Source organism: Falco naumanni, chromosome 1 (assembly GCF_017639655.2).
Source record: "Falco naumanni isolate bFalNau1 chromosome 1, bFalNau1.pat, whole genome shotgun sequence".
Classification (NCBI taxonomy): domain Eukaryota; kingdom Metazoa; phylum Chordata; class Aves; order Falconiformes; family Falconidae; genus Falco; species Falco naumanni.
In genome coordinates, this window is record NC_054054.1 from 6581716 (window position 1) to 6605947 (window position 24232).

The 24232-nt window shown below is 46.5% G+C and overlaps 1 protein-coding gene and 1 non-coding gene across 2 annotated transcripts in view; one reads left to right on the forward strand and one right to left on the reverse strand.

Annotated features, from left to right (window-relative positions):
- The first annotated feature begins 1548 nt into the window (after positions 1-1548).
- FAT4 (FAT atypical cadherin 4) overlaps positions 1549-24232 on the forward strand; it is a 150858-nt gene continuing 128174 nt past the window's right edge. Inside the window, exon 1 of the mRNA XM_040612771.1 lies at positions 1549-7016. Coding sequence (XP_040468705.1) covers positions 1725-7016 — 5292 coding nt within the window. The 5' untranslated portion in view covers positions 1549-1724. The remainder of the gene's footprint in view (positions 7017-24232) is intronic.
- TRNAE-UUC lies at positions 16755-16826 on the reverse strand. Its single transcript has one exon. It is a non-coding gene; the product is annotated as a tRNA-Glu (tRNA).

A 24232-nucleotide genomic window follows, 5' to 3' on the forward strand; every position in this document is an offset into this window, starting at 1 on the left:
GAGAGGGGGTTTGCGGGAGTTGATGGCCCGAGGCACCTCGTTGCCTTAGGTGACGGTACCGGGCAGGGGCAGGAACCACCGCTTCGCCCCTACTAACCCGGTCAAGGCTCCCGGTACTGTTTGTTTGATCTTCCTTTTGAAATCCCGTCGGGGGGTGGGGGGGCAAAGTACGACATGGACGTGACACAAACTGCCTTTGACACCTTATCCTCACAGTTCTTCCAACCCCACATTACTCGTACGCTCTCCTAGTATCTTTTCACCAAACTTCTCTCTTTTCTTAGTTTTTCCTGTTGGAAAATCCACTGCCGGGTTCATTAACTACTTCACGGGGAGAAAGAAACTCCGTATTTGCTGATTTCGTTACGTGGCTGGGCTGCGTGTGCCCGGTCAGTTGCACTGCTGCCCCCAGGCTGGCCGACCGCCGCGCTGGCATCCCTGCTCGCGCTGGGGTGTCACCGAACTCGGCATCAGCCTGTTGCCCCCGCTGGCCGCGGGGCCGTCCCTGCCCTGGCCCCCGGCGGGATTAGGCTCTCCGCGCTGCTTGCACCGGGTCGGGACGGAGCAAGGTGTGGGCTGGCGGGGGGGCGGCGCCCTCACCCAGACCGAGGGCGCAGTTTCCAAGTGATGCTCCTGCATCCCTGCGATGCTTCACTCCCCCCGCCCCGCGCCCGGGACAGCGAGCCCCCCCGTCCCGTCCCGTCCCGGCTCACCGGGCGGGCGGCGGGCAGCAGAGGGCGCTCTCGGCCCGCGCTTGGAGCGCGGTGGGGCCCGGGGCTGCCGGCACCGCGCTGCCGCTTGCGCTCCGTGTCCCGGGAAGTTTACCGCTGCACAGCGGAGCATCTTCACGGGGATAACGTGTCGCGCCCCCCGCGCAGCCCATAAGTTCCTTCCAGACCCGCTTTAAAAATGCGGCGCGGCGCGGCCGCCCGTCGCCACGTCCCTCGCCGTGCGGGGCAGGCGCGACACCGCCCCTCCTCGGCCCGACCGGGGCGAGGCGGGGGGTCCCCGCCGCCCCGACCCCCTCCGCACTGCACGCGGGAGCGGGCGGTGGGGCTGCGCCTCCCTCCCGGGACAGCCGGATGGGCACAGCCCCCCCGCCCTGCCCCGCCGCCTCCCCCGGGCGCAGGGGCCGGGGCGGACCCCCAGGTGCGCGGGGTGGCGGGGCCCCCGCCGGGCGGGGCGGGGCGGTGGGCGGGGCGCCGGCGGGCGGGGCGGCCAATGGGAGGCCGGGGGGGGAGCCGGCCCCGGGCGTCAAGAGGGAAGGGATCAATGAGCGCCGGGCAAAGTTGGGGCCGGGCGGCGGCGAGCGCTGCGGCCCTGGATTACAAACCCGGCGGCGCCGCGCACCGCCGCTGAGCACCGCCGCTGAGCGCCCGCGCCCGGGCATGGTGGCGGGGCGGCGGCCGCTGAGGAGCGGCGGAGCGCGGGGCTCCCGGCGGTAGCGACGGCGGCTGGTGAGCGGCGATGCGGCGCGGCGCCCCCGGCCGCCCCCCAGCCCCGGAGCGGCGGCGGGAGGAGCGGCGGCGGCAGGAGCGGCAGCGGCGGAGCGCCCCGTGAGCGCGGCGCGCCGGCGGGTCTGCTCCCGTCCGCGGCGGGACAGGGCGAGCGGAGCCTCCGCGGGTGAGGAGAGCGGGCGGGAAAGCGGGAGCGGGGGGAGGCGGATCCCCGGGGGGCGCCGCCGGGAGCAGCGGCCTTGGGGCGCCGTCCCCCCCCGGGGCGCCATGGGCCGCCCCGCCGCCGGCCGCGGGGCCCCGCTGCTACCGCTGCTGCTGCCGCCGCTGCTGCTGCTGCTGCTGCCGCTGGGCGCCGCCGCCGAGCCCCGCCAGGTCTTCCGGGTGCTGGAGGAGCAGCCGCCCGGCACCTGGGTGGGCACCATCGCCACCCGGCCCGGCTTCACCTACCGCCTGAGCGAGCACCATGCCCTCTTCTCCATCAACGGCACCTCGGGCGCCCTGCACACCCGCGCCACCATCGACCGCGAGAGCCTGGCCAGCGACGTGGTGGACCTGGTGGTGCTCTCCAGCCAGCCCACCTACCCCAGCGAGGTGCGGGTCCTGGTGCTCGACCTCAATGACAACGCGCCCGTCTTCCCCGACCCCTCCATCGTGGTGACTTTCAAGGAGGACACGGGCAGCGGGCGCCAGCTTATCCTGGACACGGCCACCGACGCCGACAGCGGCACCAACGGCGTAGACCACGGCTCCTATCGCATCGTGGCCGGCAACGAGGAGGGACGTTTCCGGCTCAACATCACTCTCAACCCCAGCGGTGAAGGAGCTTTCTTGCACCTGGTTTCCAGGGGTGGGCTGGACCGGGAGGCCACCCCCAGCTACCAGCTGTTGGTGCAGGTGGAGGACAAGGGCGAGCCCCGTCGGCGGGGGTACCTTCAGGTCAACGTCACCGTCCAGGACATCAATGATAACCCACCCGTCTTCAGCCAGACTCTTTACCAGGCACGAGTGCCTGAGGATGCGCCTGTTGGGGCCAGTGTTCTCCAGGTCGCTGCAGCTGATGCTGATGAAGGCACCAACGCTGACATCCGCTACCGCCTGGAAGGAGGTGATGGCAGCGGTGGCGGCGGGGAGGGGGCTGGCAGCCTCCCGTTTGAGGTGGACCCTGAGAGCGGCGTGATCCGCATCCGGGAGCGCTTGGACTATGAGATGCGACAGCAGTACTCGCTGACGGTGCAGGCCATGGACCGAGGGGTGCCAGCACTGAGCGGCCGGGCTGAGGCACTCATCCGCCTGCTCGATGTCAACGACAACGAGCCCCGGGTAAAGTTTCGCTATTTCCCAGCCACCTCCCGCTTTGCCTCCGTGGACGAGAATGCAGCCCCCGGCACAGTGGTGGCCCTGCTGACAGTGAGCGATGCAGACTCCCCTGCAGCCAACGGGAACATCTCTGTGTCAATCCTGGCAGGAAACGAGCAGCAGCACTTTGAGGTGCACAGCAGCAAGGTACCCAACCTCAGCCTTATAAAGGTAGCAGCTGCGTTGGACCGGGAGCGCATCCCGGCCTATAACCTGACAGTGGCAGTGGCGGATAACTATGGAGCCCTGCCGGCACCACCGGGCTCCCCAACTTCTACCTTTTCCCCTGATGGGGTGGTGACAGCTCCTGTCAGCCGTTCCTCTGTAGCTAGCCTGGTGATTTTTGTGAATGACATTAATGACCACCCTCCAGTCTTCGGGCAGTCGGTCTACAGGGTGAACATCAGTGAGGAGGTGCCCCTGGGCAGCTATGTGCGGGGCCTGAGTGCCACGGACCGTGACTCGGGCCTCAATGCCAACCTCAAATACAGCATCGTCTCGGGAAATGAGCTTGGCTGGTTTCGCATCAGCGAACACAGCGGGTTGGTCACCACAGCCGGCCCAGAGGGCAGCACCACTGGGCATGCCATGGGCACGTCCATCTCCAGCGGGCTGGACCGGGAGACTGCTTCTCAGGTGGTGCTCAACATCAGTGCCCGTGACCAGGGGGTGCAGCCCAAGTTCTCCTATGCCCAGTTGGTGGTGACCATCCTGGATGTCAATGACAACAAACCTCGCTTTAGTCAACCCGAGGGCTACCAGGTGTCCCTGGCTGAAAACTCCCCGTCGGGGACTGAGTTGCTGGTCCTGAGCGCTACAGATGGGGACCTGGGGGACAATGGGACTGTCCGCTTCTCCCTGCAGGAAGCTGAGCCAGTGGTGGCAGCAGTTGGCCCCTCCTCGGTGACCCCTCGCCGGATCTTTCGCTTAGATCCTGTGTCGGGCAAGCTCAGCACTGTCTCGCAGCTGGACCGGGAGGAGCAGGCGTACTTCTCCCTGCAGGTCCTGGCCACTGATTTAGGCTCTCCTCCCCTTTCTTCGATAGCCCGAGTTAACGTGAGCCTCCTGGATGTGAATGACAATAGCCCTGTGTTTTATCCTGTTCAGTATTTTGCCCATATCCAAGAGAATGAGCCAGCTGGGACCTATGTGACCACAGTGTCTGCCACAGACCCTGATCTGGGACCCAATGGGACAGTCAAGTACAGCATCTCTGCTGGAGACACCTCTAGGTTTCAGGTCCATGGCCAGACAGGGGTCATCACAACAAAAATAGCCCTTGACAGGGAGGAGAAAACTGCTTACCAGTTGCAGATCGTGGCCACTGATGGTGGCCATCTTCAGTCACAGAACCAAGCCATTGTCACCATCACTGTCTTGGACACCCAGGACAATCCACCAGTTTTCAGCCAGGGCGTGTACAGTTTTGTTGTCTTTGAAAATGTTGCCCTGGGTTACCATGTAGGTACTGTTTTCGCTTCCACCATGGACCTCAACACCAACATCAGTTACCTTATTACAACAGGTGACCAAAGGGGCGTGTTTGCCATCAACAGGGTGACAGGACAGATCACCACAGCTAGTATTATTGACAGGGAGGAGCAAGCGTTTTACCAGCTGAAGGTAGTTGCTAGCGGTGGGGTGATAACTGGTGATGCTGTGGTTAATATAACCGTCAAAGATTTAAATGACAATTCCCCACACTTTATTCATGCGGTGGAAAGTGTAAATGTGGTTGAAAACTGGAAAGCTGGGCATGCCATATTCCAGGCCAAAGCTGTTGATCCTGATGAAGGTGTTAATGGCATGGTCCTTTACAGCCTTAAGCAAAACCCAAAGGGCTTGTTCTTGATCAATGAGCAAACGGGTGCCATAAGCTTAATAGGGCCGCTTGACATAAATGCTGGGTCTTACCAGGTTGAAATCCTGGCCTCGGATATGGGGGTGCCGCAGCTGTCCTCCAACTTTATCCTGACTGTCTCTGTTCACGACGTAAATGATAACCCACCTGCGTTCGACCAGCTTTCCTATGAAATTACTATTTTGGAGTCAGAGCCTGTGAATTCCAGGTTCTTTAAGGTGCAGGCTTCCGACAAAGACTCGGGAGTGAACGGTGAAATAGCTTACAGCATAATTGAAGGAAATACTGGGGATGCCTTTGGCATATTCCCAGATGGTCAGCTGTATATAAAAAGTGAACTGGACCGTGAACTTCAGGAAAGATATATTTTACTGGTTGTTGCCTCTGACAGAGCAGTAGAACCACTCAATGCTACCGTAAATGTTACTGTAATTCTGGAGGATGTGAATGATAACAGGCCCCTGTTCAACAGCACCAACTACGTATTTTATTTTGAAGAGGAGCAGAGAGGTGGATCCTATGTAGGTAAAATAAATGCTGTAGATAAAGACTTTGGGCCAAATGGTGAAGTCAGATATTCATTTGAGCATATGCAGCCAGATTTTGAGCTGAACGCGGTAACAGGGGAAATAAGAAGCACTCATCAGTTTGACAGAGAAGCTCTTATGAGACAAAGGGGAGCTGCGGTATTTAGTCTCACGGTAATAGCAACAGACCAGGGACTGCCAAAGCCTCTAAAGGACCAGGCAACTGTACAAATCTACATGAAAGACATCAATGATAATGCCCCCAAATTTTTGAAAGATCTTTACCAAGCTACTATATCAGAATTGGCAGCAAATCTGACACAGGTGCTGAGAGTTTCTGCCTCAGATGTTGATGAAGGGGTTAATGGATTGATTCACTACTCTGTAATCAAGGGGAATGAAGAAAAACAGTTTGCGATAGATAGTAGCACAGGCCAAGTGACGTTAGTAGGCAAACTAGATCATGAAGCTACTGCGTCATATTCACTTGTCATCCAAGCGGTAGACTCTGGAGCAGTTTCCCTAAGCTCAACTTGCATGTTGAGCATTGATGTGCTGGATGAAAATGACAACAGTCCTTCCTTCCCTAAATCAACCTTGTTAGTGGATGTCTTGGAAAACATGAGGGTTGGTGAACTTGTGTCATCTGTCACTGCCACTGACTCCGATTCAGGTGACAATGCTGACCTCCACTACAGCATTACGGGGACAAACAATCATGGGACCTTTAGCATCAGTCCCAACACTGGTAGTATTTTTCTTGCAAAGAAACTGGACTTTGAGACACAGTCTCTATATAAGCTAAATATAACAGCAAAAGACCAAGGAAGGCCACCACGGTCATCTACAATGTCAGTGGTAATACATGTTAGGGATTTCAATGACAACCCTCCCAATTTTCCTCCAGGGGACATCTTTAAATCTATTGTTGAGAATGTTCCTGTTGGTAGCTCTGTTATTTCTGTGACTGCTCACGATCCGGATGCAGATATTAATGGGCAGCTGACGTACGCAATCATTCAACAGATGCCAAGGGGTAATCATTTCCGTATAGATGAAGTGAGAGGGACAATATTTACCAACGCTGAAATAGATCGTGAGTTTGCTAATCTCTTTGAATTAACAGTCAAAGCCACCGACCAGGCGGTTCCTGTGGAGTCCAGACGATTTGCTTTGAAGAATGTGACCATTTTGGTGACGGACCAAAATGACAATGTTCCTGTGTTCGTATCGCAAAATGCTCTCGCAGCCGACCCCTCGGCTGTGATCGGTTCCATCCTGACGACCATTATTGCTGCGGATCCTGATGAGGGTGCCAATGGGGAAGTGGAATATGAAATAGTCAATGGAGATACCGAAACCTTTATTGTGGATCGCTACAGTGGAGACTTAAGAGTAGCGTCAGCTTTGGTACCTTCTCAACTCATATACAATCTCATAGTTTCTGCCACGGATCTTGGCCCTGAAAGGAGAAAATCCACCACCGAGATGACTATAATTCTTCAAGGGGTCGATGGGCCTGTTTTCACTCAGCCAAAGTACATAACCATCTTAAAAGAAGGTGAGCCCATTGGGACAAACGTGATCTCTATCGAAGCAGCGAGTCCGCGGGGCTCTGAAGCTCAGGTGGAATACTACATTGTGTCCGTCCGATGCGAAGATAAGAGTCTTGGGCGCCTCTTCACCATTGGGCGCCATACTGGTGTCATCCAGACCGCTGCCATCTTGGACAGGGAGCAAGGAGCGCGCCTCTACTTGGTGGATGTTTATGCCATTGAAAAGTCGTCTGTTCTGCCTCGCACGCAACGAGCAGAGGTAAAGCTTTAATTCAGTAATTACTGCCTGTTTGCTTTCTAAACGAACCATTTTGCGTATTTGTTGTTAGCTGTTTTACAGATGGTAGCACACTGCAAAAGACCTGAAAGTTAAGGCTGCTGATAACCTTTCAATTAGTCTGCCTCAATCTGTTTCTCTCAAAGCTGCCTCTAGAAATTTGAGAGAGGCTTAGGCGTAGTGCATAAATTTGGCTTCTGTAGGCACAATCTCGGTCAGATGAATTTTAGATACTAAGTACTTCAGCTGCTAAAAGTTGTAATAATGGACGTTTTGGAGTTTTACATGCCTTCTCATTTTAACAATTGTTAATTGTTTTAAATCTTCCTATTCCTATGTGAATATATATGTTTAACTGAACTGCTTTCGCTACAGTCATTGTGTCAGTATTTATCTGAGAACTGGTCAGTAGGGGATTGCTCTCTGACCAGCTCACCTGGTGTCTCAAGTCTTGGGTGTGCTTGGCATCTCTGCCGAGTTAAGTCCCTCAGATAGGTCTCCTCCTGCATGTTTGATTTATGTTACTTCTTTGCCCTTACTGATGACTATAAAAATGGCCTTGTTTCTGTCCTTGGATGTGACAGATGGTAAAAGCGTAACATTTGAGCTGGCAACCTTTATCACAAAACCATTCGCCTTGACTGAAGGGTCTTTAATGTTCTCTGCGTGAGCAGCTTCAGGAGCAAAGGGTGGAAAGCGAGTTGAAACATCATCTGTGAAGTATCAGTGGTTTTTTTGCTGTGTCTGGTAATTGAGCCACAGAGCTGATAGTTTACACCATTCTTGCTGCCTTCTGCGGGACTACTGAGAAGCCTGGTGCGGCAGGGAGCCTCGTGTTTGTTTTTCAGTTGCACCATCTTCTGGAGCTGCCTTCTGCACTTCACTGTGAGCCATTTCACTTGCAGGTCCTGGCACTTTGGGGCTGGCACTGCTGAGTGGGTCAACCAGCAGAGGATGCTGGTAGTGCGTGGCAGTTCAAGCGTTTCCCTCACGAGCCAAACGTATTGCCTCAGTATTGCATAGCCCTGTGCATCCCAGGCATTACTCTCCAGCTATACTTCCTCGTAGGAATTATGTCTTAGTTCTGAGCCACAAAGCATACTGTGGTGGTTTGGGTGGATTTTGTTTCTTTTTTTTTTTTTCTTTTTTTCTTTTTGATTTTAGCAGATGTGGTATTTCTGATTCTCACTTGGCAGCTGTAGCTTTTTTGTTCCTAGCCACTTCATCATTGTTTTACTGTGGCTTAAGTATGTTCTGTACAGGTATGAAACCTCACTGTCCTATACTGTCTGATGCTCTACAAAGTAATTGTTGAGGCGGAGAGTTTGAGCACTGTTCTCAAAGATAGAATTCTTAGCACGTATGGGAGAGCTCATCTTGGTGTGTGTGCTACGTGCTGTTGATTACCATGTTTTGAAGAACAGTAGTGTACTGGAAAATTGCTTGTTCTAGTGGTGCTGCTGGTTTAAATAATTCATGCTGTTCTTATGAGAAGATTCCTCTTATATAGGTCTTTGTGCCACTGCTGGTATTTGTAAAAGATTTAACCTTTGTAATTTTTTCTAATTATTACTATGTTAAATTTTGTCTTGGTAGACCGTTGTTTTGAGGGTTAAGCCTTTGTCAGTGAGTATTTGGATTGTAATCCCTCAACTTTGAGTCTGCCTGCATGACCAAAGAGTTCCTTGACTGTAGAAGGACTTACAGGAGACCCTATGGTTGCAATAGTCTTGCACATTGTAAAAGTATTTAATGTGACTATTTGGTGAGCAAGGAGGAGAACCGCCATTGAAACTTTAAACAAATTTTACATTGTTGAATACAAACCACTCCTGAAATCAAAAGCAAATGTTTTATTCTGTTAAGAACATTGAAAGCAATAGTTGGGAGCTAGGATTTCCTATTACTACTTGTATCTTTAGAGTTTCTAAAATGCTGCTTCTCCCAAATGTAATTAGCTTACTGTGCTTTTTTAGAAATACATTATAAATTATAATCAGCTATCAACTTTAAAAAACATAACCATATGCAGTCTTTCTCTTGACTGATTGAATTTCTCTGGAATGGCTTTTGCTGTCCCACACTTGAACAAGAACTACTACAGTGGCATTCTTTGTGCAAGCTGACTGTCAGTGGGTGCTGAATAAGCAATGCAGCTTTTTTCCATGTTGCTTTTGGATGGCAACTTTTTTGGTTTGGTTTGATGTATGCAGGGCACATGTTTTGGTCTTCGAATTTGCTGCCAGTCTTCTTTCATAAAAAAACAGCCAGTACCCAAATATGTAAACACAATCTCTTACCTTTGGAAACCCACCTTAAAGCACACTCCTGCTAAAGTCTTTGTGTATCATGTGTAATTCAGAAGGTTTAATGTTTCAGTCCAGTCCTGGTTTTTCAGGTGATGGCTTGAGCAGTGGTATAACCAGAACACCAATGAAGGACAATGAATGTTCACAAACCTATAGAATATCTAAAGCCATAAAACTTAAGCATTCTTTTGCCCATAATGTCTACTACTTATATATATATATATATATATGGCCAGATGAAAACTGACCGATTTTTAGATTCCCCCTTGAGAAGTAAGTTGTAAAGCATTGATGCAGATGTGCAGACAAAGCCTAATAAGTCTGGTACCACTCTACCTGACAGCTTTCCGAACAGATAAACTGGATATAAGTTTGGTTTGGTTTTGGTTTGTTTGTTGGTTGTTTTATTGTTTTGTTTTTTTTTCTTTTTTGGGAGGATGGTGTGTTTGGTGGTGTTTTTTGTTTGTAGGGGTTTTTTTTGTGAGGAAAAAGCTTGAATATTGTGTATTTTCTTTCTTCCCTTATGAAGAGTATGTTGGGGTTTGTTTCTGAATGTAGGTAAAGGGGAAGACATTAATAGGATATGATTAAAAACTTCTGCATTCTTCTTCACTGCCTGCTATGCCTCCTGCCCTGATGCCAAACATCATCTTAATTGCTCTGTGGCATGCGAGTGAGCCACTGAGCACTCAGAGCCACGTGGTGTTAAACTTGCTGGCTGAGATTGATGAAGACAGCAGCAGCAGGAAAAAAGCTAATAGATTTTTTGTCTAATGTAGACTTCAGGAATGGTTATGGGTGGTAGATACCTGGTGTGAAATAGAGATATTTACAGCTTTGAAACGGTGACTAGGCTTTGTCTAGCCAGCAGGCAGTATAAAAGAGCAGGCTTCATGAAACCACTTGCTTTAGAAGTGAATCAATCCTTGTCCTTGGGAAATGGTGTGATTCCCTCCCCCCCAAAAAAAAAATTCTGACACTAAACTCCACCTTTGTTGTTCTCGTTTTGTTCATAATATCATCTACATTGAAAAGATCTGCCCAGTGCTACAACTGAAAAAGGCTTTTACCAGTCTTTCTCATCCATCCCTGGGGTTTGCCCCATAGGATCAGACTATAGATCCCCTGACTGCGTAGCTGCTGGGGTTTATGCTGGCCCTTTCTGCAGCGAGGGCGGGAGGGAAGAGCTGTGCAGTGGAAGGGCTGTGGTGAATCCCCTTCGGATCCCAAAGCAGCTGTCCTGCCTCCAAACTGAACCTTTACATTGTATTTTCAGTAAAACGTAAACACAGGAGGCAAAGAACAGTTTGTTTATTTACAGTTTGTGGATTAGTTTTCTTAGGGCTAGGTTTCATATTTGTGTATGTTTCGTGTTTGTTGTTACTATATGGAGAGAAAGTGAGAGGGGCGGTCCGAAAAGTGTGAGTAGCTGGGTAAAGCTTTGTGCTCAAAGCACCAAATGCTTTGAGATTTGCAAAGAAAACCCAGGTGCTTGTTCCATTGTATTTCACAGCTTTTTGATATTTGTGATTTAATTTGAAGGCTTTTGTAAAAATTATTTTGGACTTCTAGCCTTATTTCTGTGTAATCTCCAGTGACAAACCAGATGATTTGACATTGTGTGAACGTGCTCTGTGATCAGGCTTAGTTTTTCCTTTCTTGTATTAATGATCAGATGTTGAACTGTTCTTCTCAGATAAGAAAAAAAAAAAATAATGTAGGTGTCCTGAAGGGAGCCCTTCTGTTTGCCATTTTACACATTTTTATGTGTTTCTGCTGAAAGAAAAACCTCAGCAATTGCTTAGCTCATTTTCTTGGGTCTCCACATAAATTTGCTTTTAACCTCATCAGGCAGGGCTGAAGGTTTCATCATCATGATTTTGTATTTAATATAGAATGACTAATACGTATTGGCATCACTTGAAAACCATGTGACTTTATTCAATCCTGCTTCCCAAAGCAACAATTGTGTATGCTCTGGGATATTTTGGGTGGTCGTATGTTGTACCCTGTTTCTTGGCTGGCAGTAATAATAAGAACCCAGGGACAATACCTCATCTTCTGTGCTGTGTTACTAGGGATTAAACGGAACTAGACAGGATCTTGTTTGCATGTTTAACCCTTCAGTGGGCAGCTTTCTTGAAAGGAGCAGTGGGTTTGCTAGAGACCAGTGGTGCTAACATGTATATCACGTAGGACAAATGAGAGACACTAACAGTTTGGGAGGTGAACTGCTTGTTCGGTTAAACATCTTTCATATCCTTTGGTGCCAAAAAAAACTCGGAATGAAGAAAACTGCTAGGAGACTTTTTGTGCTTTTAACAGCAAGGCATTTATTTGTGCGCAGGGGGGGAGGTGGTTTGCACCACCGGAACTGCCTCCGAAGCACAGGTGCGAAACAGGCTAATTTATACATTTGACATACATGATTGCAACAACGTTTCATATAGTATTCATGTAATTACAACATCTCATTGCATATTAATGATGGGCAGAGTCTAGGTGGGGCCTGGGCGGAGTTTAGGCGGCATCTTCTTTTTGCATCAATTTTAGAGGGTCATTCCGGCCTTCGGCCTCGCTCAGGTGGTCTTCCTCAGAGTTGAACTTTTCAAGTTTTTTTTTCATAAGTGACCCTACCAGGGTCTTGTACAAGCATCTTGCCTAGTTATAATTTTCTTCTATTGATGTGTCTAACTCTACCTAATTTATGATTTCTAGTACCTGGTACAGCGATTTCCAACAGTGGTTTAGGCCTGGGTACAGTGAGCAAGAACAGGGCGATTCAGCTCTACGTGCTATGGTTCCTCAGGAGCCAAGGTGAGCAATCTTGTAAGGCAGGACAGAACTTTTACCTGAGACTTTTCTCAGGTGGATCTTTAGGTTTTTAGGCCTTTTTCCTTTTCACTTTAAATAGATTCCTAGTTTCCAAGGAAGGGAGGGAAGGGTATAGATGAGGAACGTGTATAAACTTAAAGATTTAGTGATGGTATTGATTTGAAAATGGAAATATTTGGAGAAGCAGACCAGTGATCCTGATAGCACTTTTTACTTGGGAACGTTCACATGCTCTTAAAAGAGGGGTGATTGCCTTCATTTTCAGACAGGGAAACATGAGGCACTGTGTTTTCTTTTCCATTTGTACGTTTGTAGCTGCTTCTTGTGATACATTTCATGACTGGCACTGTTAGGAAGCTTGGGCTTTCAAGTTGGGGGACATTCGTATCTCCCAAATCCATAGTCTAGGCAAAAAAAGGATTCATTCTTTAATCAGGCAAGGTATGATGATTTCAGACAGTGCTTACTGCTGGCATAGTAAAGACCCAGAAATTAATGAAGACAGGCAAGATGAATGGCTTTCTCCTCTTGGAAAGAAAATCATAGGACTTTTCACCTTGATACCATGTGAACTGCAGCCATGGCTGTAAACCGCAATTGCATGATGTAACCAGGTTATGTGGAGCTTTTTGACTCAGCCCAGCCTTGGTCCTGTGGCTTAGCTGGCTCCGTGTCACTCCTGCACCCTGTGAGTCCTCGCTGGACCTAGGAGTGAGATAGAGGTACTCAAAACCTGTCTCCTCTGTTGCACATATCTGGTGCGGGGCTCCAGAAACTAAGAGAGACTAAGAAAGGGAAGATGCTGCTAAGCAGGAATGACAGAATATGTTTTGGGAGAGGCTGCCTGAGCCACAGAGGCACGATGCATCCCTTGTGCTGTTTGGGCTGGGTACTGCTTCAGGGATGCGGGGCCGGATGTAACATCCTTTTGAGAGAGGGAAAGGGGTGGATTGGTGGGGCAAAACATTGAAGGTGCTGCTTTTCTAACCAAGCTGGCTAACAGTGGAGGGCTTTAAATTTAGTACGAGAGTTTGAAACCCACTTCGAGAAGTCTTATCTGGCATGTCTTGTATTTACCAGTACAAATAAGAACAATGGCGTAGTCCTTGTATTCAAACTATTTATAAATCTTTGTATTCTTCAATGATACATGGCACATTAATTGTAGCTTGACAAAGGAAACTACTTATGAAACATTTGAGTAAACAATGAAAATCTGCTGCCTTGTCCCAGCTCCAAAACCATTTTTTTTCTTCATACTGCTGATATTGCTGATTCTGAGAAACATGCAATTATTTAAGTTATTGCTGTCATTTGCACTGATCTGAAAAGGGATCTTTAAGCTCTTCTTGAACTAGAGCAGGAGATGAATGTGCCTTATGTCAAAAACTGTTCCAAACCAATTTGTGGGTTTTGGTTCAAAGTTGTCACTTTTTTCATCCTCTCTAATTTCTTTAATGATTCTGCCTCGCTACGTTTTCTTAATATCTAAAATTTCTTACTACTTTGCTATCTTAGCAGCCTCTGGGCACTTTTGCATGTGAGGTAATTTCATATTTTTATGTTAAAAATCACTAGACTTTAAAACCAACATTCTTTATTATGGAAAATATTATTTTTCATGTGTCTCTAATGCAAACACTAGAAATAATGGCCAAAAACCAGAGCAAAATTTTCATGTGCTTATTTTTGCTAAGTGTTAAATTCTTCATACCACTCTCTAAATGATTCTTGGGTTCTATTGATGTTAATAAGCAAGTCCTTTTTCATGTAAAATGATACCCCCCAGAGCTGCTGGAGTACAGGCTTCTTTCCACGTGTTAGTGTTAGGTGAAGGAGTTGGTGGCTGTTTATTTAGGAGAATTCCAGAAGCTGGTCACCAAAGCCTGCTTGCCCTCTCAGTGTTGCTAGCTCTTCTGGGCTAAGAGTACATTGTCAGTGGCTCCTGAAAGCTTTGCTATTGTATTTTCCCGTTTCCTGTACGTATCTCGAACCTTGAGACTGCATCTCGTCAGAGGATGTTCGTACCCTTTTGACAGATGGAAGTAGGCTCCAGACATCTCCATGGTCTCTTCTGAGTCTTTTCAGGGGTTGGATTTTGTTGAACTACCACTCCGAGGGCCACTTCCCACCCCTCCAATAACAGGGTGCCTGTTTAATTTATATCAAAGCAACCCCTTAGCATGACATAGTTCTACTGGTATAGTTTGTTTTAACTGTGTCTAGACTAGGGAGTAGCATTACTGTTAAGTCAGTTTGGTTTCTTACCCATGTAATTGTGTCTGTGCAAAACCTGCAAGCCCTAATACTCTTGGGTTCTAATTAGAAAAGAAATTTACAGTGACTAAAATGGAAGTAAAACAAAGAGTATTCCTCACATATTCTTGTAGTCAGGAAGAGTGATGCCAGATCAGTATGGTACATCAGTACCATGCTGATTTGTTTCAGTAAATTTATAGCCTTATTTCACTTTGCCAAGAATAATACCAGATATGTTAGAGAAACTGGGTCTTTGTTTTACTGCAATGTTTCTCTCTATTCTAATAAATTTTATTTTTAATTAGACCCTTAGTCTAGACTGTCACCCAGGTTTGTTTTTGTAGCAATCTATTTTTGTTTACTTCCTCAGAGCCGTAACATACCAAAAGAATAGTAGAACAGATGGAAACTGATAGCTATGATTGCACTGTAAAAATACATATAGTCACATTAGTTAAAGCAAAAGAATTTCAAAGAGCCTATTATGAAGTGGTAATTTATGTGCCAACAGCTATGCAAAAAGTAATGAAAACAAGCGTTTGCCTTTAGCATTTCATATTCTGCAGTCTTCACACATGCTCACTGTTAATAGGCTGTTGCTTGTATTGACATAGTGATCTTCAACTAGTGTGTAAGGGTTCTACTATATTTAATGCAGCCACCCAGACATCCAGCTCTACGGGCAGAAAGGTGTGCTCGTGGTAAAAACATTCAGCAGCCTCTGAGGCTCAGACAGACGGAAGGAGTTTTCAGGGTCCTTCTTCTGGAGATGAGTCGTCTTGCAGTGCGTCACCTTCCCCCTTTCTCTACCCTGTTGCCTGGAGGTGGCATCCCCTGGCTGAGTGTGGGTTCCCTGCAGCACCTGTGTCAGGGAAGCTAACTCCAAAGAGCCCCATGAAGTTGATCTGGATCCTCTAATAGAGCTGAAATATGAAGAAGGGATTTTTCTTAGAGATCTTTAAGTGAAACACATCGGAATAGCTTTGAGATGTGCCATATGGCCAGTACGTGAAGTATCATCAGCATTAACACAAAATTGTAACTTTCTTGATTTCGTATATCCACATTTTCCAGCCTCATGGCTAGCTGTGCTCTTCTAAATAAGCATGTACATGCATGTGTCAAAATGATTCTCTCTTCAGCCACGCGGTTGGCTGTGCTCGGAAAACAGCCAAACAGGGTCAAAGAACGCTGTAGTTTTCTCTGTAGAATCTGCCTGTACTGTTTTTAGTTCTTGTCAGGTACCTACCTGGGCCCCTTCTGAGCAGGAGTCAAGCCCCAGCTTGCCATTATGAGCAAAGTGGTGTGTAAAAGGTGAGGGAAGAGTGGCAGTGTGACTCTGTGTGAAGTTTTTTAGGACATTCAGAAGTAAGAGGGGCGTACTTGTTTCTTCCATAGTGGCTATGATACAGGATGGGTGATGAAGGTTCGGAGCAGCCATTGTGCATTGTTTGGTGTGCTACGTGTGTGCCGGTGGTGTGCTGTGGTGTGCTGTGCTATGCCCCCGGTATCACAGAATGGCCAGGCTTGAGTGGGACCTCTGGAGACCATCTAGTCCACACAGAGCAGGTTGCAGAAAGGCACATCCAGGCGGGTTTTGAATGTCTCCAGAGGACACTCCACAGCCTCTCTGGGCAGCCTGTCCTAGTCCTCTGCCACCCTCACAGTAAAGTTCTTCCTCATATCCAGAAGGAACAAGTTCTTGTGTCGTGGTTTGTGCCCGTTCCTCTTGTCTTGTCGCTGGGCACCGCTGGCAGAGCCTGGCCCCGTCCTCCTGGCGCTGGCCCTGAAGCTGTTCGCAGCCATCGCTCAGAGCCCTCTCAGCCCTCCCTTCCCCGGGCTGAGCAGCCGCAGGTGTCCCAGCCTGCCCTCCCCCGGGAGGTGCCCAGGCCCCTCACCCCCTGCGCAGCCCCCGCCGGGCCCTCCCCAGCAGCTCCCCGTCTCTGGAACTGGGGAGCCCAGCGCTGGGCACGGCGCTCCCGGGGCGGCCTCCCCAGGGCAGAGCCGAGGGGCAGGGTCACCTCCCTGCGCCTGCTGGCCACGCTCCTCCTCATGCCCCCCAGGGCGCCACCGGCCTCCTGGGCCACCGGGGCTGGCTGCCGGCCCGGGGGCAGCTGCTGTGCCCCGGCACTGCCCGGCCCTTCCCCGCAGAGCTGCCTCCCCGCAGGCAGCCCCCAGCCCCTGCTGGTGCGTGGGGCTGTGCCCCCCCGGGGCAGGGCCCTGCACCGAAGGTGATGAGGTTGGTCTCCGCCCAGCTCTGGCCTGTCCAGGTCTCACTGAATGGCCGCGCAGCCTCCCGGGGTATCAAAACTAATGTTTCCCATACCGGGAGTCGAACCCGGGCCGCCTGGGTGAAAACCAGGAATCCTAACCGCTAGACCATATGGGAGGTGTCAGGTTCAGTCACCTGAACTCCAATGTGTCTGGGCGTCTGTGGTTGGTTTGTTTTCAGAATAAATGCAAGTGCATAAGAGAAGGCTAAAGCTGCACTTTGAAGGATTGACATCGGTAGGTGTCTTCTGGGCCTCTGCAGCACACTGCTGCAGCCTGGCAAGAGGTGAGGAGCTCCTGCCTCCCCGGGAGCTGCGGGTTTGACCCAGCACTGTACCGTGGTGCCCAGCTGCCGTGCCCTGCCTGGGCATGGCTGGCATGTCACCTATGTCTGTCTTAATTCCGTATGAATGGCACTGACAAAACTGATGAGACAGAGACTTCATGTCTTACAAATTACTTCTGACTCCTTTCCAGGCCCTTTGTTGGATATATCTGTTATGGGGCAGCGTATTAGTACAGAGCATAACCGTTACTGTCACTGATGGGAAAGAAGAGTGGATTTACGAGCTGTGCTGTGCAAGTGGCCGCTTTTGGAGGTCCCCATCATAGCTCTGCGATACATTCCTGTCCTCTCTCCCGGAGAGCAGAGCTGGGCCAGCGCTGCGGCACCCGTACGCACGTCCTGCCTTTGGGAGCGGGGTCTGCCGTGCTGCCGCTGGCTTTCTGCCAGGCGTCGGGTGTGGAGCTGCTGTGGGCTGATTCATAGCTCTGCTCTGATATTGCTGCTGATGTGAGTTTAACGTCTACTGTGAAGCGGAGAATGAACAAAGGACAACTTTTCACTCAGTGAGTTATGCTAGTGAGTGTTAGTTTTAGTTATAAAACCATTTAAGCTTTTTCCTTAAGGATTCCTTTGGAGGTATATTAAATTTTAATGCTTTTGTAGCCTTTTCAAGATGTGTTTTTGTCGAAACTATGAATGAGTAAAATATTAGCTTTACAATTTTAAGCAAGTGCATCATATCTAAATGATATTATAAAACCTCTTCGGGTTTTAAGGCAAAAGTTTTATTTTTGGTAGCTGCACCGTTTCTTGAAATACAAGCCAGGAGAAGACTATTAATTCTAAGTATATGACACATTACCTACCAAAATCTGTAGTCTTCTTTTTAAGCTATGAGCAGCATTTATATCCTGCTTGGATCAAAATAATGTAAATTGCATCCAACGCTAGATAGTGCTGAATTAAACTCTGCAATAGCAATTGGCTATCAAAACAAGAATTTGATGCGTAGCTTCCTGAAGTGGCTGGGGAGAGAAAACAAGTTCATATCACGAGGCAGATCTGTGTATTAAGATAGAAAAAGCACCACTTAAAACTCTAAGCTAGAGGTTGGGGTTTGCCACAGGCACTGTGTATGGGGAAATACGTGATTATGTTTCCCTTGCAGTGTACTAGGAGATAAATTGTTCCTTGGAGAGTTAGAGAGAAAACTGAGTCGAGGGCTTTTCATGTCAACTCCTTTTTGGATCATTTTTGATAAATAAGAGAATTCTATGGAAGTAGTTCAGAGGAATAAATAAGATGCCTAGCTATGCTACACATCTGCAGTGTATGTCCTTAAAGCTTGCATTTTCCATAGGGGTTTTCTTCTCTGGTATTACACCAGGTTTCCTGGTGCTTTTCCCCACTCCCATTCTTAATTCTTTTCAATACAACAAATCTTTTTAATCCATCAAAATGTCATGCTGTCTGAAATATGAAGACATGTTGCAATTACAAGGCTGTTCAGAAACAGAAGGCGAACTCAGTAGTTTATTGCGCTTGTATTCTTTCGAGACCTGCATTTTTGTTTGTGTATATCTAAATGATTTTTTTTCTGAGCATGATTCTATTCCCTTTGAAAGTTGCCTAATAAAGTTTTTATGCCAGTCTGCTCTGAGAAATGAATTTGAACCTTTATCATTTCAGTGAACAAATTAATGAAAATCCAGATTTGAACCCCAGTAGGGTCATGTCAGATTGTCTGGAAACTAATTTATGGCGGTGGTGATCTTACTTGAAGTTGAGGTTTTTCTTTCCACCATTTCCTCTCTCTGGCAGCACTCTTAACTCCCGCACTTCTAACTTTCGAGGAATCGGCTTGGTTTATTTTATTTTTACATATAAGTTTCTTAACTCCAAATAATTCTTGCAGTCAGCACTGAAAGTTGCAGGGGTTTTATCATCCATTTATTTCTCCTTGCTGTGCTATCAAGTGGGGTTGAGGTTACTCAGAATAAGGTTAAGCGATTGTGTTGAGTTTGTATTTAATTAAACATAAGCGCCGATACCTTGTTATTTCCAGCCCTGCGATGGACGGACTGAGGGTGCCGCGTGACCGGCGTGCTGGTGGAGAGGGGAGGAAGCGGGAGTGGACTTTTCCTTGCAGGGCAGGACGATACTGGGTAGGAGCAAGCTACGCACATCCCTGCCAAAATACTTGGATCAGACTAAAGGAACACAGATGGCTGAGGCTGATAAAGGTGTCTCTTATTGTTTGTTTGGTTTTGCTTTTTTTTTTTTTTTTTTTTTTTTTTTGTCTGCTCTGTACTGTTTTGAGTTTGTGTGTGAGAGAGGGGTAAGAGGGGAGGAAGACAACTACATGAATATGTTTATTTTGATACATTTTACAGTGTAGGAAAGGAGTTGTATAAATTCAATACTCCTGCTCGGTAGGATGCCAAAGGCTGGAGCTAAGCCCTCCTTCTAGGTTTCTGTAACAAATGAACAATAATGTCCCCTCAGGGATTTATGTCATGCTGTCTGACCTTCATTTCTTATCTGCTAATAGAAAAATCCTGATGCATTTCTGAAAGTAGCTCCTAAAAACTGAACTGAGAAAACTTTGAAGCATGTGGCTGCCTCTGCTCATAACCGACCTCAGTGCTAGCTCTCCTCTTGCATGGCCCCTTTGCATCTCCTTGTTCCTCAGGTCGCTTATTACAATGGTTATTTGTTTCTTACTGTGCTTTGTGATGCGTGTGTATGTATAAACATGTATATATGTGTGTATACACACATAGGGATAAATAATATCTTGTCCTCAGAGGAGGTAGTGCCTAAGTCTGTAGTTTGCTTGGCAGAGGGGGAAGCCGAGCCATGGCAGGACAGCGACGCATATGGGAAGAGCAAGTCCTGCAGACTCTTGATCTGAGCAAAGTCCAGTTCTTAGCATTTGTTATTTATTGTTGTAGAAATAACTGGTTGCTGCTGTCTAAAAATGGTATGTCTGAACTTTAAAGTTGCTTGCAGAAATAAATAGTTGTCACCAGACGTGGTGGTGGTTGTTCCAAGTCTGTCTGATCTGTTACACCCATGAGCAACACCATCCATCAGGGCAGGGCTGAGGAGAAGGGAGTAGAAGCAAGACCTTTTTTCCCTTCATCTATTTAAAGCAAAGTCTTAAACAGGCAATTTCATTAAAAAGCCTTAAGAAAGATTCGTGTTTTGTAAGTGATGGCAGTAATGTTCTCCTGCTCCTGACAGCTGGAAATCTGCAGGATGTTCTCGCTAGCAAACATGAAAGAAAAATGGTACTTGAGACTTCATGCTAGGGTGAATAAATTTCATTTTGAATATCTTTTTCAATTTGTAGTCATTAAGTTGAGATATTGCAGTTGCTTTTCATAGAAACTAATATAATGGTTGCAAAGCTGTACTGCTAATGGTATACTGTAAATAACTAAGACCAAACTTCATCCAAAACAGTGCTATTTTGGTCTGTTGTCTTCTAAACATTCTTTCTCTTCTTCCTTAATCACCCCATATGTATATGTTTTTAAAACAGACATTGAATTTTTTTTTTTTTTTTTTTTTTGGTGCAGCAAAGCTGCCCCAAACTGATGAAGACAGTGTTTCATTCTGAGACTGTGCTGTAAAAATGAATGTGCTTTGCTGATGCCTTGAGGTCTCACATATGCAAACAGTCTCCTTTATAAATACACCATAATATTATGATTATTAATTGTGGCTACTACTATACAAATAGAAAAATAAATGCAGCCCAACTGTATTCCCTCTGAAAAAAAATATAAAAAAAGCCATTTGTGTGAGCAGGAAAATGCTACTTTTTTTCTGTGAAAATATATCATTGTTATTACAGCTTTGACTCTGTAAAGGACATATGAGCACGAGAATCTGGAATTTATAAAAGAAATTATTACTAACAGTGGACTGGCTTTTCTTTAAGTTATGCTAATTTTCCATCACTGTAACTATATTTTGTTTAATTAAATTACTCTTCATTTACATTGTATAACCAAGCAGAAAATGATGCCCCAAGTAAATAAGACCTTATATTTGGGTAAATTTAAATCTATATTGAAAGTGACATAGAGTGAGCACTAAACATCTAACAAAAAACTTGCCTTTGCCAAAGAAATAAGGAAATAAAGACATTCTGCAGTCTATAATTAGGCACTTACATGAATGTTGCTCTGTAAAAAGGAATATAAGACAATGGTATTAGAACAGTGCTTCAAGGAAAAGAAGTAACAACAATTTGTAGTGCGAGTGGGCTACACTACAACTTCACGGAGGACGGTTTTGTAGGAGCCTCCATCGAGAAGTCAATTAACTCTAGAAATTCATCTGTAAATATACGCGTTCCTTGCTTTCATATAATTTAAAAATGAAGGGCAGCTTTATCTATTGTTAATCTTGAGTGCTTTCTATTGTGGAAAAGTTTTCAAAAGACAAAAATTAGCTGCTTTGTCTGACCTAAGTCAGAGAGTAGGTACTTGATGTTTAGATAAGCTGCTAAAAAGAATGGAGAAGCCATCTAAAGTAGTTTGGTGGGGGCATGTAGCAACTAAAAAAACAGCCTAAAACCTGTAGACATACCATATTTATTCCAGCCACTAACAGCTGCTTGCACTTATGGAAAGCAAAGAACAAAATTTTTTTCAAAAGAAAAACAACAAAACACCCAAAAAACAAACAAAAGAGGCAGCACCAAGAAGGTTTGTGTTGATAATGCCCACCTCCATAATCTTACAGGTTTTATCTTAATGAAAATATTATTTCAAGTAATATTTCTTGGGAATAAGAATGGTTCTTTTAGGGGGAAAGAACTAGGCTTAGAAAATGTATTTGTTGAGTAACCTGAGCGTTTGCATGCATAATGACCTAACTACAAAATCATGTTGTCCTCATTCCTCTGGTTAGTTGCTTGGAGACTAGAAGGACTACTAGTGCAAGGCTAACAGAATACGATCTTCTGACAGCACCAAGACTTCTTGTAGGCCACCGCCTGATGTACAGGAAAATGAAATACCTTCTATGTAAAATAAAATGCATGGGCAATCATTGAAAAATGTTGAAGTGGGCGCTGCAGGGAAGGACTTCACCAAAGGCAGATTGAATGGAGCTACTTTCCTCTTCTATTGCTGTCAGGACCAGCAGTCCTTTCAGTTGAGGTGGTGGTAAGTTTTGGAGTCACCTGCAAGCTCTCATCCTCTGCAAGTCTTCTCTCTCATTGTTTTTTTTAATGTGGGGGCTGTAACACTACGATTGAGGTATTTCTTCATTTGGCTCTCCGGATGCATCTAGCGCTTATGGTTGACTTCAGATCATGTAACTTTAGCTTTGTAAGACTATAAGAAGCTTGTTGAGGCTTCTAGTGTCTCCTCAGCGTAGGACAATAGATCCCCCAGAGACTGTCCTTCAGAGGCAATCAAGAAGGGGAACGTGCCTATCTATCATGGGACGGAAGACTTGTCCTCCCAAAGTCCCCGAGCTGGGGCCTGTGTGCCTTGCTGAAAGTAAGCCACTGCATCTGAGAGTTGGTTAAATTTGGGTAGTGAATCCCGTGGTAGATGCAGGTTTCTGTTTACATCAGGAAATCAGGACCAGCAACTATCAGGAATAGTGACCAGCAAGTGCTTATACAATGCTTGAGAGCAGGTTGGTGCTAACAGGTCTACTTTCCTGTGGCCCCAAGTTCATCTGTAGTTGGAAGGGTATGAAACAGACCGTGTGTTCAGTGGTTCATACATTTTTAACCAAGCTTGCATGGCAATGTCCTTTGTGGAAGAAATTTTGTTTCTTAATAGTTTTTAATTTATTTTTTTCCAAGAAAGTTGTATTGAAAAGAAAGAATTGCTTTTAGTAGGCTGAAAGATACTTTTGCCCTACTCCAAAATATACTATGATTGTAACATATACCTAGCTGTTGGTGTATTTCTGCAGTTAAAAACCAGAAGTCTGGTGTTTAGAATAAAGGATTCTGAAACAGAAACGGTGCGTTAGATTTCCTTTGCAACTCCCACAGACGTTGATTAATGGGGACAGTCAGCATGGCTTGCTTTTAGAAAGAAAAAGCTTAATGATTAACTAAGTTCTTTTTCTGTCTCCCCCACTGAGCATATAAAATGCTTATAAAAGAATGTAGAAAAGAGGCAGTTGGAGTTGTTGTTGTTGTGCACAATAGAAACAGAGCCAAATATTTCACAATATACTATATATAGCCAGAAACATTAATTTACATGTGATAGCTGTCAAGATCTGAATATAATAATGTATGCTCCTAGTCATTTGGTGTTTTTTTGGGGGGAGAAAAGCTGTCATTCTCTCTGGGTTGTAGATAAAGTAACACCTATCTAGAACAATGTATGAACGCTTGTTTTTACGTGTGTCGCAACACTGGAATTGAAAACTGGGGATTTGAAATGTTATTACCAATTCTAAACCAAATGATGTTGCTCCGGCTTGACGTTTCTAAATGCTTAGAGAAAAGTAATGAGACTCGAAGATGTCCCCTCTGTGAATGTGTGAATTTTTTTCATTGGTGTCATCTGGGGAAATGAGAAATTTGTTCTATAAATAAGGGAATGGTAAGGGATCCTGTCTAACGCAGTTGGCAGCGTCTGTCATGTTACACTTGTAATTCCACATTGTTGGTGACTGCCAGCGATGGTTGCAGCATGCTGAGACGTGTTAATAAGCATCTCTTGAGTGAAGCCTACACAATATTCGGTATTTCTTTTACCTGAATCAAATTCAACTCTGAAATTACATTTTCAAAACTAATGTATAAAATTTGGGCATACGCTTTTGCAAAACATGTTCTTGAGACTTGTTATATCAAAACTTTTATCTTCGTATTTGTCTCTCTAAAGTGGGATTTGATGTTTATCTAAGGGGATAGTGGGATGACCATGAGTTTCCATTATGCTTTATGGAGCTACTTGCTTTTACATCATACAAGTCTTCCAGATTTATTTAGGAATGCCTCCTTTGCATATTGGAACTTGAAGAGTAGAGGTGCGCTCAGGAGGGAATGGTACAGTAAGAAGGTCGATCGATCTTGTATGAATTGGATTCAGCAGGAGCAGCACAATATACGTAATAGATGCAAAGCTTTTGGAGATACCATGAATTGTGGGGCATCACAGTTCTTGCTCCTGTTCAGTGACATCAGCTGCATTTCTCTGTTCTTAATCTCTCTCGAGACCCCCGGCTTACTTTCTGGAAACTGC